At 42.3% G+C, this 16,299-nt stretch overlaps 1 protein-coding gene across 2 annotated transcripts in view; it reads right to left on the bottom strand.

The window, feature by feature from the left end:
* FAM83B (family with sequence similarity 83 member B) overlaps positions 1-16,299 on the bottom strand; it is a 240,414-nt gene that overhangs the window by 27,207 nt on the left and 196,908 nt on the right. For both annotated transcript variants that reach the window (XM_069235784.1, XM_069235785.1), the window contains one exon: positions 7,365-7,489. In XM_069235784.1, the coding sequence (XP_069091885.1) occupies positions 7,365-7,489 (125 nt within the window). The remainder of the gene's footprint in view (positions 1-7,364; positions 7,490-16,299) is intronic.

Below are 16,299 nucleotides of genomic sequence, written 5' to 3'. Positions count from 1 at the left end.
GTGTGAAAGCAGCAAAGTCGAATAAGGCATACAGGGGAACTAGAAGGATCAGCATCCATAAAAAATGGGACAGCAAAGTGAAATACGTATCGCTACAGTGAACGTTTGTGGGCTCAATAATAACAAGAAGCTGCAGTTTGTAGGAGAGGTTTTCAAGTCATGGAATGTCGATATTATTTGTATGCAGGAAACACATATTCCAGGTACACAAAAGCAGCTAATGGAGTTTTATGGGTGGAAGCTAGCGGTTTTTACACGACAACACACAACCACTAGAGGGGTAGCGATATTAACTCGGATCAGTACTCTGGGTATACATAAACAATTTGCTGAAAATCTTGGCAGGCTTGCTCTGTTGGAATGCTCGGCTAAAGGACTAAGGTCCACTCTATGTTCTATTTATGGATCTAACACAGATGATCCTGAGATACTGGATTGGCTTAATTTAGAACTTACGAATTGGGCAACACCTATTATAATGTGTGGAGATTTCAATATACATTTAGATAGTAAAGAACCCATTCAGGAACAAACACTCTACCTGGGTAGAAAAAACAAAGTTTTTAGGGCACTTCAGTCATTGGCCATTAATCATGGCTTGATCGACGTCTGGCAGTTGTGTTGCCCGCAGGATTCAGAGTCCACCTTTTTCTCTGCTCCGCATAAGAAATTAGTCAGGTTAGACTACTTTTTTGTGACAGCCTCTCTACAAAACCAAATAGGGGTCAATAGACTTCCTAGAATTATATCAGACCACAACCCATTGGTTTTGGCTTTGGAGACAGGGAGAAAGGGCCCGCAGCCGAGATCTTGGACATTTGATAGGACACTATTAGCTGATCCAGTGTATATCCATAAAATGAAGGAATGGATCCCTGAATTTTTAAAGATAAATCAGGGTTCTGCTTCTTGTCAGATAGTTTGGGATACTTTTAAAGCTGCTGTCAGAGGAGAAACCCTGAGTTATGGGTTAAGAAAGGAGAAAATACGCATGGATCAGCTAAAATTAGTTCAGACAAAGCTGGTTAAAGCTGGGCAGCGACTAGGGGAAGTGATCCGCAGTGGAGTAGATATTTCAGACATTCTGTGCGATGTGAATATCATCAAGGCAGAAGCTGCCAAGATTTTCATGGATAAGGCTGCTGCAAAATTTTTAGTATACCGTCAGAAATGCTATGAGTATAGCGGGAAAGTGGGCCAACAGCTGGCCTTAAGAATAAGACAAAAGCAGGTATTTGGGAGTATTAAAAGCTTAGTGAATGAAGAAGGGCGGATGGTACATAACGGTCCTGAGATTATGGAAGTCTTTAGACAATTCTATAAAAAATTATATACCCAGGAAGAACAGCCCCAAGAAGAGGAAGGGATCGATGCCGCGGGCAATGAGATATCAGGTCAGTTAAGAGAGGAAGATAAGGCAGCTTTAGAAGCACCTATGAAACTGGAGGAATTGGATGTAGCAACTTGTGCCTTGGCAAGTGGGAAGGCGGCAGGGGGGGATCTAATTCCACTAGAATTCTATAAAGTTTTTTTTGTGGAGATATGTAAACAGCTACTTAACTTATTTATTGAAGTACAAGCAGGGGCTCCTCAACCGGCCTCCTGGGGGGAGGCTAAGATAGTAGTTTTTTTTAAAAAGGACAAGGAACCCACTCAGCCTGGTTCATATCGCCCAATCTCTTTAATTAACAGCGATGCCAAAATCTATGCTAAAATACTTGCTAGCCGCTTGAGTTTGGTAATTTCAGGCTTAGTATCTCCATGGCAGCATGGCTTCATCCCGGGGAAAAGCACGGCAGATCATATAAGACGAGTTATTACGTTACTTGATGTTAGTGCAATAGCCAGGCTTCCCATGGCAGTAATCTTGTTAGACACGGAAAAATCCTTCGATCGGGTCCATTGGCCCTTTTTATGGTCTGTCCTGCGTAAAAATAACATTGGTCCCGGGTTTGTCAAGGCAATTCAACAGCTTTACCAAAACCCAACGGCTACGATACAAGTTGCCGGGCTAAAGTCGTCCTCAATCAATATTCAGAGAGGCACGCGACAAGGGTGTCCGTGTTCACCACTTCTTTTTGCGCTATATATTGATCCCTTGATCAGGAATATGATCCGGAATGGTCGGATCATGCCAGTCTCATTGAAAGGGGGGGTGTACTAAGATTTTAGCATATGCAGACGATATCGCGGTGGTGACCACGGACCCAAGGACTGCTATATTGGAAATAGAGCAGGAAGCCCTGCAGTTTGGGAAAAGATCTGGTTATTTGCTGAACAAGAGTAAATGCCAAATATTGGTGAATGAATCAGTAGATTTTAAGGACGAGCGGGTGCTGACACAGGTACAATATTTAGGTGTTAAACTTACAGCAAACCTTGACGAAGTGGGGAAAATAAACATGGGCCCAATTTTAACAAAGACTAGGAAAGATCTCGCTCGCATTAACAATCTACACTTGTCACTCATGGGACGCTGTAATGTGATAAAAATGGTGTGTCTACCCAAAATACTCTACCTCTTTAGAACAATCCCCCTAGAGATTGGGCAAGATTGGTTTAAATTAATAGAGGGATTGGTTAATAGCTTCATTTGGTCCTATACAAAGCCGCGCCGGGCTTTCCATTATATGACTCTCCCAAGAGAGCAAGGGGGGTGGGCACTTCCCAATTTTAAACTTTATTATTTGGCAGCAGTGCTTCAGTATGCGCAGATACTTTATGTTACGGATAGACCCGGGCAAGATGCTCTCCCTTCGATATATACCCTGATTCTGGGCAAAGAAGCAGACGCAGTCTTCCTGCGGATTCTGGAACCCAGCTACTATAAAAAGGTTAAATTTAAGGTAATTTATGCTGCATTTAAGGCATGGACCCAGGTTAAGCGCAAGATAGGTATAGTACGAATCTGCCACTACACTCCCTTGTGGTTTACCCCCACGCTTCCAGCAATATTTAAAGATCACTATTGCTTGAGGTGGAGTAATCGGGGTATTCACAAAGTCGGGGACTTGTTTCACTCTGGCAGCCACCTCAAATCTTTTGAGGAACCGAGTGCGGAATTTGCGCTGGAAAAAATAGACTTTTTTAAATTTTTACAGATTAGAGCCTTTTTACTAACTAGTATGACCCAAGGTTGGCACACGGATAAGATTAAGCTAATGGAAGTCTCACGACACCCCACTAGCTGCGGTATTAAAAATCTGTATCCACTGCTTTTAAATTCTATACAAGATGACCTGGCGACATTGGTTAAAAAATGGGAAGCACGGGTTGGAACTAAAGAGACAGAGGTTTGTGAGTCTATGGAAATGGCACGGACTGTTTTAGTGTCTGCTGGCCCGCAAGCTCAACACTTTATGGTATTGTATAATTTATATTATACACCTGCTAAGATTGCGAGCTGGGGCAAAACGGCGGGAATTATGTGTCCACGATGCGGTTGCCCGAAAGCAGATCTCTGTCATATGTTCTTTCAGTGTGTAAAACTGGGAAGTTTGATTACTGGGATATCCGATGTATTGAAGAAAATCTTGAAACAGTCTATCTATCTGACACCTCAAATGGTTTTACTAGGAGTTGATCATTCAGTCTGCAATAGTCGAGATAGATACTTTCTGTTCATAGCAATGTCAGTATTTCGTAACTGCATAGCATCTCTGTGGCGTGATGTTGATCCCCCACAGTTCAATCAATGGTTTTCACAACTCTTATCTATGTATCACCTGGAGAATAGCCTGTATGAACTAAAAGGAGCAGCGGCCTGTAAAAGATTCACTAGAGCTTGGGCACCTCTCTCCGTATGGCTCTTGGGCCCCGAGAACGTGCCGACTATATAAGTAAATTTATGAGATTCCTAAGAGTAGAAACTATTATCATTGACTCTTGTTCAGAATGTTTGCTTCACCTGTACGACAATATTGATGTATTTATGCTTCTTTTTTTTTGCGTTTTTTTCCTCTTTATTATTGCAAACATGTAACCCGCTGCGTGTCCTTAAAATAAAATAAAATAAAAAAAAATGAATTTAAATATGTCAATGCTCTTAAATTGCCAGGACTGAGAATGTTTTTGCACTAGGTTACTGAATGCTGATGTGATTGGAGCTTTCCTTGTTTTAGGAAGCAGTATTCTATCTTTATTACTGCAGGGATTTTCATTATCTTAACAGATTTCCAAAACCCAGGTTGTCCGAGGGGATATAAACTGGTCAGAACCAATTTACTCATAATAGACTTCTAGCCATACTTCATAGTTAAACATGTTGTAGTCAGAGTTAACCTCATTGTCACTTACTCTGCAATCATGCCATCTTCATCACTGAGGCCATCCCTCTCCCACCTCATACACATCCTTAATATCATGGTACATCCTATGTATCATATCCAGCATAAACAACTAAAACTAAAGTTAAAAATCGGTATCATCTACATATCACAACTGCCATGCATACTCATCAGCAACCCAACAAGAGCTCATTCAAGCAATCTTCACCTGAAGCCCACTCACTGCAGTCCAGCCCATTAACTTCTACCTGGCCTACTGCACACCTGGGATCAGCCCTACCTTCGTTATCAATATCTTTGTCTCAACACCACCGTTTCATACAGATACATTATCAGCTTTTCCCCCGTGACTTCAGCTAGCCAGATGACAATACAATGATCAGCTTACTAAAAAGATCAAAATTATTTGCACAGTAATCAAAATTCTAACTTGTTGACTTGACTGACCACATTAATGTCCACTTTGATTTTCTCCACTTATGACCTTCCCAACAGAGGAGAATATTAACCCTATGCAAGCAACTATTCTTTCAACACCTTTCAAAACTGCCTAATTGGTATGGGCAACACATATAGGGCCAGATGTAGGTAGATTTCATTTTGCGAGTTGCAAATTGCGAGTCCCAGCGACGCGCAATTTGCAACTCGCAAAAGGAAATGCAGAAAGGTGTCTCAGACACCTTCTGCAACTCGCTATGGGGTCGCAAAGACCCACCTCATAAATATTTATAAGGTGGGTCGCAGTTTGCGACCCCATACCGAGTCTAGGCACTCACAGGGATGGTGGCCTGCAGACCACCATGTCCGTGACTGCTTTTGAATAAAGCAGTTTTTTTTTTCTTTATGCAGCCCGTTTTCCTTAAAGGAAAACGAGCTGCAAATAGAAAAAATACCGAAACCTTTTTGTTTCGGTTTTTTTCAGAGAAGGCAGTGGTCCATAGGACCACTGCCTGCTCTGAAATTTTTTTTTTTTTGCATTCACAGAGAGGAAGGGGTCCCATGGGGACCCCTTCCTGTTTGCGAATGAGTTACCATCCACTTCAAGTGGATGGTAACTGCGAGTTGATTTGCGACCGCTTTCGCGGTCACAACTCAACTCTACATCGCGATGCGGTTGCAAATAGGAAGGGAACACCCCTTCCTATTTGTGTGTCGGAAACACATTTTGCGAGTCGGTACCGACTCGCAAAATGTGTTTCTGCATCGCGTGAGGCCTTTTGTGCCTCGCAAACGGCGTTTTCCGCCGTTTGCGAGGCGCAAAAGGCTACCTACATCTGGCCCATAACTTCTACTTTGTGCTCTCTGACATTAAGCCCGACTTTCAACATCACAACTGAAAACCACACACCTAAAGAACATTTTTCTAAAGCCCAAGACATCTGTACCATGGTGCACACAAGATTTCACAAGATTTCTAATTTCACATTTGTAGCCAGAAGGCAGGGGAAGCAGTAGCTTTAATCACAGTTGCAAGAAGATCTCACTGTCGTCCTTAAGGAGTTTTAACAAGATCTCACTGTCCTTAAGGGATTTCAGGAATCCTACAATGAATTATCATAGAAACCAGGGCTACCTTCTGCACCACAATGATCGCTAATTGATCCAAAATCTCTGGTTACTCCTCAAAGCAGAAATATACAACATGAATCATTACCATACCAAACAACAGAAATAAATTCTTCAGAAAAAAGATTAGCACAATTATAAAGCACATTCACAGCACAGTAGTCCTGGCCATTTCTACATTTTGGGACCAACTAAAGGCAAAGCACTTTGACGCCCTTCTCACTAAGGGCACCTCAACCCTCTCCAGCACACTAAATGTAGACAGATAAATGTGCATTTATAGTGAAGGCAGTCACTGGCAATGTCTTCAAACAACTCCTTTATACCATCCACACACTCCTCAACCAAATCATCTTCCCCACTTCCCAAAGTACTAGACAAATCTGGATCCACCATAGAAAATCTGACATGGACCCCAACATCCTGGCCAGTAATTTCTAGGTAAGATCATTAAAAAGACAAATGAAACTGGTATCCATGGAAGGATTTTGTCTAAAACCATTCTCCAAATCAGTCTGGAATAATCCACCAGGTCATACAGCTGACAACACATTCCAAATCACATGGATAGTCTCCTCATTCTGTTGATCTCTTTGTATCTAACCTTACTCTAAAGCCAATTCTCTGAAATGTACTTTCAAGGCATTATTATCGAGAGGTGCACATCTTAGCTTATTATGAGGTCTCAGCTCATCCGAATGAGCAATCACAGATCCAACCCATTGGCTGTGACCTACATAGTGCTTCACCGATCTATTCTATTTTCAGAAATGTTCAACTTCTGAATGCAATTCCAGGCAATTCTCTTTACTCCAAGAACATCAAATGACACACTGTGAAAGAAGAGGAAAGTAACTCACACAACACATATTTCCTCTACTTTCACACTGCGGTTTCAGTTGACATGCTTTCCTGCTCTTCCATGATCTGTTGGTAGTGGTGTCACGGGGGAACAGCATCAGAGCAGCATGTCTGATGGCTTTTTAATGGGTTGTGAACCTTGGGTGTCTAACAGCGTCAGTCATGATTTTGTTATGCTGTGCTGCAGGAGAGGTAGCTCAGAAGATGGAGGATTAGACCCATAATTCACCTGTACAATTAATGCATGCTAAAGATGTGTGATTCTCACCTTGTCAACATCAGAACTTGAATAAAGAAGAATTGGAATGGAGCTGATCAATAACCACACAAAAAGCTAGCAAACATGGTACAAGACAAAACCAGGTATCAAATGATAATTTTCTGCAGATAAACTGGATGTAAGAGTGTAATAGCCCTATTGGGAAGGACACGAAAAACAGCAAATGAAGAATTAATTCCCATTTGTTTTCCATAAACCTTTTAAATGATTCACTTTTCAACAATTAATAAAAATAATCGCATTCCTTAATGCCATGTTTACAGCGTTTTCTGATCAATGAGGAAACCATATCCAATATTGGAAATCAAAAACACAACGAGTACTCAGTGTAAAAGTTTTTTTTTGTTTTTTTTATTAAACTGTGGCCTTACCTGTAGTTTCCATACAAAACTTTTTTACTGTCAACCAGTAGAAATTTCTGTTCCATTCTTCCACAAAATTTAGCCCCTGACTTGGAAAAATAGTCATGCCCTTTAACAGTTCTCACTCTGATATTCTGTTAAGAAAAAGTGCAATACATTAAATATATTAGAAGCCCATATTTATACTGTGAAAGTGGAGAAAGTTTACTTTATACAAATTGCTAGAAGAATCTTTTAATCCTAGACATTCACAAACCTGGGCTTTGGTCATCATCTACCAGCTTTGGAACTACTGTACTTGATTCTGAGGTTTGTTCAACATGTTGATGGCAGTAGACCTTTTTTATTTGGAGACATGCAAGCACAACCTCTAGATTACAGAGTAAATTATTACAAAAGTAATGTGCTGAATCAGTGAGTTATTCTAAAGAGTCATCAAGCTTTGAATGCTGCCTTCCAGCTGATATTTCTCAAATATCTGCTTTGCCCGTGGACCTGCCTATCCTTAGGGCTAGTGCTTAGTTTGTAAAAACAAAAATATGGGAGCCCAATTTTATCTTGGGGGTGATTCCCACTCCCTCGACTAGAGTGGCCCCTTTTCAGCAAGGGAACCAACAGGGCTTGAAGGTGCCTCTCGCCATCTTCAGCACTAGCACTAGCTCTGCAAAAGGAAATGCACTTTTTATTTATTTTAATTTCACTAGCGTTTGGAGGTTCTCCCCACAAAAAGAAAAAATATGTTTAGAAAATACTGTTCCAAATGGTGAATTTTACACCACCATTATACATAAACAGAATTTTTGCTGCGAAATTCTATGTCTCAAAACTACAGAATCTGTAGTCTTCCTGGAAGGGAACTTTGGTTGATAATGCATCAATACCATTGTCATTTCACACCAATACACTGAATACCATTTTCGTTTTAAACTTTGTAAAGTTTAAGCCGACAACAATTAATGGGTTGATTCTGCTTTAGGAAAGTATTGTGCTCAAACAAACAAGGACAACATCCTACAAACAGATTATTAATGGATATTCAATTGACCAAGAGTCAGTCTCATGTTTGACTGGGCCAGGAGGAATGCTTGGCCAGAGCACCTGGCTATTGGGATCAGTGTGTGTGAGTTTGGTCTCAGGCCCAAGGAGCAGTTCGGTCAGGAAGTCTAGTTTCATGCCAATCTGAGTCATGCCGCACCCTGCTCACCACTAGCACTCCCAAAAGTATGCAGCAGAATCAAGACTGCCATGCAGTGGTTCAGACTTCCTAGTGTTTACTGTGGGACATGTGATGGCTGGATAGCAAATGGTTAGGGTTGCCCCAAGGGTAAAACAGACTGATGCAGTTACACTGGCATTATATCATAAGTGCTGATATCCAGCTGCAAAAGTTAAAACTGCTATTCCCAAAAATAGATAATGTTTAGATGCTTTGACAAAGACACCAGCAGATAGATACACACATAGCATTAATAAAAGAACACAACTTGTAGGAGACATATTTAGAGAAAGTATTCAGGCAGTGGGAGTGATACTAAATGATAAAATGTTTAGACAGCTTTCAGAAGTATGGGACAAACTGATACCTAGCACATCTGGTGCTTTATTAGTTGAAAACACTGAAATAGTAGCAATTAGATAAATGTTCTTAAATAGGTATGCTTTTGATATTTTCCTCACATAGAAAAGCGGAGTCTGCAAGATATTGAAAGTTGAAAATTGGTGCACATATACACCTGACAAGAGTAAGAAAAGTATACAATATGCCAAGAAAATATCTGACATAAAACTTGATTTGGAACCATAAGAAACCACAAGCATTGTAAAAACTTTCACAAAAGGAGTTTCTGTAATAGGCAGTTGGATTGCAACAGCAGTAGGAGGAATCCTCAAAGTAATATTAGCACCTATATTAATTGTTGTTGTCAGTTTCCTGTAAACACAGCTATCAAAATGTTATTGTAAAAGGTAAAGAACAGAGAAGTAAACAGATGAATAAACAATTCGAATACAGTGATCAAAGTAACAAAGAATATAATAGACTAAAACAAAGAAACAATTTAAAAAGAAAAAAAGACTCAACTGAAGACAAAAGTGAACTTTACAAAAAACCTTAGAAGAAAAGCTGTATTTTAAATGTAATGGAGAGCACTCGTCTTTGATAGTTATCAGCATTAAGTTTGAAAGGCTGTAGAATATATTGTTCTTCTCGTTTTACAAGCCTTGACCTAGGTCAGTGTTAGAAATGGGGTCTTTGGTTGACAGTCATGTTACCCCCTGTTCAAGCAAAGACCCTCACTCTAGTCAAGGTAAAAGAGAATCACCCTCATCTAACCCCTGCTTACCCCCTTGGTATCTAGTCAGAGCAGTAGGCTTAACTTCAGAGTGCTAGGTGTAAAGTATTTGTACCAACACACACAGTAACATAATAAAAACACTACAAAATGACACAACGCCAGTTTAGAAAAATAGGAAATATTTATCTAAACAAAACAAAAACAAAAAGTCAAAAATCCGACATACACAAGTCAAGTTATGAATTTTCAAAGATTAAACTCAAAAATAGCGCTTAGAAACACAAAATGCTTTGATGAGGTGTTAACACGGCATCGTGACGGAGTCGTTCCCAACAAGCCGACACTAGCTGCACCGGACACGGAGTCGCATAGACCGCCAAGTACAGTACCTTTGGTGAAGAGTGAAAACAAGTCGATGTGCGATGTCGGGGATCACGGCGTCTGTGCAAAATGTTGAATCTGCGCACTTTTAGTGGCGTCTGTCATGACGTGGTGCGGCGACTTCCACGGAGTCGCGGACTTCAGCGGGGCTGCAGCGGTGTCGGGCCTGCGAAGGTCGTAACATTCCAGCGAAGATCACGGAGTCGGTTGCAGGCGGCATCACCGGATTCAGCAGCGGGGTCAGTCCGAAGTCGTCCGAGCTTGATTTCCTTGGATTTCCACCAGCTTTCCTTTCAAGGGCCCATGGACTGAATAGGGCACCACCTGTCAGAGCAGGAGTCTCTCCAGAGACTCCAGATGCTGGCAGAGAGAAGTCTTTGCTGTCCCTGAGACTTCAAACAACAGGAGGCAAGCTCTAAATCAAGCCCTTAGAGATTTCTTCATAAGATGGAAGGCACACAAAGTCCAGTCTTTACCCTCTTACTTTGGCAGAAGCAGCAACTGCAGGATAGCTCCACAAAGCAAAGTCACAGGCAGGGCAGCTCTTCTTCCTCAGCTCTTCTCCAGGCAGAGGTTCCTCTTGTTTCCAGAAGTGTTCTAAAGTCTGTGGTTTTGGGTGCCCTTCTTATACCCAATTTCTCCTTTGAAGTAGGCCTATTTCAAAGTAATGTCTCTTTTGAATGTGAAATCCTGCCTTGCCCAGGCCAGGCCCCAGACACTCACCAGGGGGTCAGAGCCTGCATTGTGTGAGGACAGGCACAGCCCTTTCAGGTGTAAGTGACCACTCCTCCCCTCCCTCCTAGCACAGATGGCTCATCGGGAAATGCAGACTACACCCCAGCTCCTTTTGTGTCACTGTCTAGTGTAAGGTGCAACCAGCCCAACTGTAAAACTGACCCAGACAGGGAATACACAAACAGGCAGAGTCACAGAAATGGTATAAGCAAGAAAATGCTCACTTTCTAAAAGTGGCATTTTCAAACACACAATCTTAAAATCAACTTTACTAAAAAATGTATTTTTAAATTGTGAGCACAGAGACCCCAAACTCCACATGTCCATCCGCTCCCAAAGGGAATCTACACTTTAATCAGATTTAAAGGTAGCCCCATGTTAACCTATGAGAGCGACAGGCCTTGCAACAGTGAAAAACGAATTTAGCAATATTTCACTGTCAGGACATATAAAACACATTACCATATGTCCCACCTTAACCATACACTGCACCCTGCCCTTGGTGGGGCTACCTAGGGCCTACCTTAGGGGTGCCTTAAATGTAAGAAAAAGGAAGGTTTGGGTCTGGCAAGTGGGTACACTTGCCAACTCGAATTTACAGTTAAAACTGCACACACAGACACTACAGTGGCAGTTCTGAGACATGATTACAGAGCTACTTATGTGGGTGGCACAACCAGTGCTGCAGGCCCACTAGTATCATTTGATTTACAGGCCCTGGCACCTCTAGTGCACTTTACTAGGGACTTACTAGTAAACCAAATATGCCAATCACGGATAAACCAATCAACAATACAATTTACACAGAGAGCATATGCACTTTAGCACTGGTTAGCAGGGGTAAAGTGCTTAGAGCTCAAAAGCCAACAGCAACAGGTCAGAAAAAATAGGAGGCAGGAGGCAAAAAGATTGAGGATGACCCTGCATAAGCAAAAAAGTCCATCAGTCAGTAATGAGCGCTGTTAAACCTTCAAATATACAATGGTACCCAGACATGTATGACAATAGAAAATGGTTAGATTTCAACCTTCCCATAAGCATAGTTTTTATAGAATGTAATAATGTATTAAAATATTAGTTTAATTTCTGCAAAATGTTTCTGTATGAGCAATACACTGTGTAGAGGCCTAACCTTGACCTATAGTTGTCTTATAGTAGGTAAATGTTGAGAATCTTTTTCTGTCTTGCAAAATGTTTCAAAAAATGTTTTATTCTAAAGATTAATAATATCTGTAAGCTATTGTCTCTTGACTGCTAAGACAACAGAAGCTTTCCTGTTCCCATGATGACACCGTGCACTGACTGGACGAGAGAACCATGATCTGCAACAACTTGCTGCAACTACAGGTATGAAAAACGTATACAAAACAATGCTTCTCTGAGACTCTACTGGGTTTCTTAAATCTCTCTGTATATGAAGTTCTGCCTAATGATTTGAGATCAAATGCTAAAAGCTTAATGCTTTCACCTCTCCAATTTAAGATCTCTGTATGGATTCTGACTGATGCTTTTCTCTCATTCTCCATAATTTAGAATAGGGACTTATCTTTATGGAACACACTTAATGCATTTGTTCTGATATTAATGATTTGCATTGATTGCCATTTGATTGATATTTAGATGCTGATCAACAGAGATTTATTGTTAAAAGATTGTAAATAAAGCTTTGAAACTCACACCGACTCTCATCATTTCAGACAGGAATACAGCCCATTCGCACACTCACATAACCACTAACACACCCACTCACACATACCCACTCAGACACCCATTCACACACCCACTCACAGACCCACAAAACCACTACCACATCCACTCACAGATCCACACAACCTCTCACACATCCATTCACACACTCACATCCATACATAACCTCATACACCCACTGACAGACCCACAAAACTACTACAGCGCCCACTGACAGACCCACACACTCACTAACACACCCATTCAAACACTCAACCACCCACTCACAGACCCACAAATCCACTACAACATCCACTCAAAGAGCTACATCATCACTCACACACCCATTCACACACTCATACATCCACCTACACACCCATACAACCACCCACACACTCAGTCACACACCCATGTAGCCACCCACAAAGCCAATCACACACCCAGTTGAACATTGTAGTACAACTTCTATTAAAAATGGTGAAATTCACCAGAAAGCAAGGGTTACAGAGATGTTATTCTTAGGACAGAGCATTAAAAATGTATAAATTCACTGGAAATAACAAACGTTACAGGGACTTTATAGTTGGGAAATAGAATTTAAAAAACTTAGAAATTCACTGGAAAAAACGAAAGTTACAGACATGTTATGATTAGGTTATCATTTTACACACACAAATTCATCAGTTATAGTTATTGTCATCTCAAGTAACTATAACTCATGTCCTAAGGTAACTATATCTTGCGCCCTCGCCATGCACTGCTAATTAACTCACATATGACATCACTGATGACATCCTCTAGCACATCATTGGTAATGACATGCAACATATGCAATAAAATTATTGATGAGAAATCTGAGCATTGTGAGTCATAGTTACCTTAAGGCACCAGTATATCAACCACGTGCAAAAAAAAATATTTGTATATACACATTACTTTTAAATATGATTCCTATCTTAATGTATGTATTAGGAAGTCACTGTTTAATGTTGTGAACAATAAATGTAACATTGGTGAGTTATGATTCTTACACTGTATCAGTGATGCTTATATGCAATGTTTAATTATGGACCTTAGTATGATTTATATTATAAAATATCAAATGAAAGCATTATATTGAAAACTATAACTCTGGTATTTCTGTTTGTGTACTTTAAATACATTTATTTGGAATGCAATAACTCCTAGCTATAACTAAGATGTAACCTTAGCCTTTTCTCGTGAGCCTTTTTTTGTGCCTTAAGATAACCATAACTCATGCCCCAGCCATGCACAGTTTTTTCATCAAAACGTTTACTGTAAACATTACATTGATATCATCAGTGATGTTATCAAAGGTGTCATGAGTGCCGTAATTTGTGGGGTAATTAGAAGTGTAGGCGGGGGCCCGAGTTATAGTTATCTTAGGGCACAAATTATAGCTACTTGAGATAACTCTGACTATAACAGGTGAGTTTCTATTATTTTGTATGTTTAAGATGTGAACCTAACTATAACGTCACTGTAACCTTTGTTTTTTTTAAGTGAATTTCTATGGTTTATTTAATGCTATTCCCTATCTATAACTTCCCTGTAACCTTTGTTTTTTTTGTAAGTGGAAATATATATATTCATTTTTAACAGCAGGGTTTGTGACTCCATTGCAATGTTACACAGGGGCACGCTGAGCGTCGTGACTGAGTCGCGACTCCATGCCCATGACCAAAAAAAAAGGTTTGTAACATATCAGAACTAATAAAGTGTCCCTCGTATATTCATTACCTATCCCTATAGGTTCATAGTACCTCTACCCTGACCCCTTTTCTTGTTTCCTGATTCAAATTCCATGCCTTGGGACCGTTACCCTATTGATAAAATGGTGGTCATAACATTCTACACGGATTTTGGCCAGCCAATTACATTGCTGCTTCTGGCACATGGAGCCGAGATGCTCTGCGTAGGAGTCATGATGGATTCGTGCCTCTATATATATAAATTTGTTTTCCAGTTTATTACAAGAGAACCACTGAATACATTCACACCAAATCACAAAAAGGTCGCATTTTGGACCAAGACCTAGCTTTCTGACAACTGTGGTGTAATTCTGTCCGGTGGTTCAAAATCCTGAGGGAACAATTTATATAGATAAAGCATTTTGGGACCCCCCCCTTTTTCCCAGCCCCTGCTTGGCAGGTCTCCCTCAAACTTTCCCGACAGCTTCTGACATGAACATTAAATTTTTCTGGAAAATGTTGTGAAGATACATCAACTGGAGCCAAAGATATATAGGCAAGTAAAACACTTTTTCTATAGAGACTAGGGGGGTCATTACAACATTGGCGGTAAAAGGCGCTTACCGTCGTGCAGAAGACCGCCAATACACCGCTGCGGCGGCGGTAGTCCGCCACAGCTATTATGACACACATCTCGGAATCCGCCGAAATTCAGACACCCACACAACTTCGCCACACCAAAGGTCAGTGTTAAAGTGGCGAAAACAATCGTGGACAGGGTCAACGCTGTGGGACAGCACCCAAGAAATAGGGAGGACATCAGGAGAAGGTGCGTTCAACGGTCTCCAGGCACAACATCGCGGTTCAGCAGACTGGTGGCGGACCCCCACCTCCTCCCCCACAACTAACAACATGGGAGGAGCAAGTCTTGACCATCATGCATCCAGAGGGCCTCGGAGGAGTCAGTGGTGGATGGGACACTGGTAAGTCAAATCTTAACTATCATATCCCCCACCCTACCTGCATGCTATCACACACCCCCACCCTCACACCCTCCCCTATCACTCCAACTCCTCACTAATGTACTAATAACACAAACCACACATCCCAACACCAAGCCCTGCATGACACAACTAAGCATGGTCACCCCTCACTAAAGCATGCCCACTGCACATACCCAGAACACCCCCTAACCATCATCACACAAGCCCCCACACAGGAATGCCTGCACTGGGGTACACAGACACCCACCCATTGCACACCATCACACACACAAATGCATTAATTATGCTCTTATGCCCCTGCAGGAACCCGAAGGACCGTCACCACACCAGAGGGACCAGACAACACCACTCCACCCCCAGAAGAGGCCCACAGTGACGATAGCAGCTCTGCCCTACTGGATCCTGATGACCAGCCCGGACCATCGTGGGCCTCGGGACAGTCGGTTCCCCTTGCACAGGCACAGCCCAACACTGACCTTCCACCCTCTGGTAACACCAGCCCAGCACCCACCCAGCGGGCCCATACCTCCCTACCCAGGACAGGTCAATCAGTGGTGTGTCCACCACTACAGGGAACCCAGGAGAACCCACCACCCCAACAACAACAGGGACCTGGGGGCAGTGGTAGTGGGCACACGGTCCAGGGGACGGAGGCACAGGAACACAGGGGAACTGGGAGGGCTGGTGTGCGACAGGAGGCGGACAGGCCAAGGGAACCCACTCTCCACGAGGCCCTCACCTCCATCATGGGAGCATACCACCACTCCCAGGAGACGATGGCCACGGTCCTGGCCAAGTTTCAGGAGACCCAGCGCCTGCAGGAGGAACAGTATTTGGGGTTCAGGGAGGAGCTCAGGACCATCAGCTCTGCCCTGGGCACCACCGTAGGGGTGCTGAAGGACATACAGAACACCTTGAGGGACACCGTGGCACTCCAAGGGGCCCCTGACACTAGCCAGGACGATGAACTGCCCACCACCTCCGCCGGCGCTAGTGGACAGGACGCACCGCCACAGGACCACACACCAGCACCCCACCCCTTGCAGACGGACAACCACCACGCAAGCGGTCCCTGAGAGCCAGGAACAGGCCAGAACAAGATTGCAAGACCCCCGCCAGGAAATGAGACTAC

The sequence above is a fragment of the Pleurodeles waltl genome, chromosome 5 (genome assembly GCF_031143425.1).
Source record: "Pleurodeles waltl isolate 20211129_DDA chromosome 5, aPleWal1.hap1.20221129, whole genome shotgun sequence".
Taxonomy (NCBI): Eukaryota; Metazoa; Chordata; class Amphibia; order Caudata; family Salamandridae; genus Pleurodeles; species Pleurodeles waltl.
Note: the sequence above shows the minus strand (reverse complement) of the source record. Positions and strands in the feature narration are given on the sequence as shown.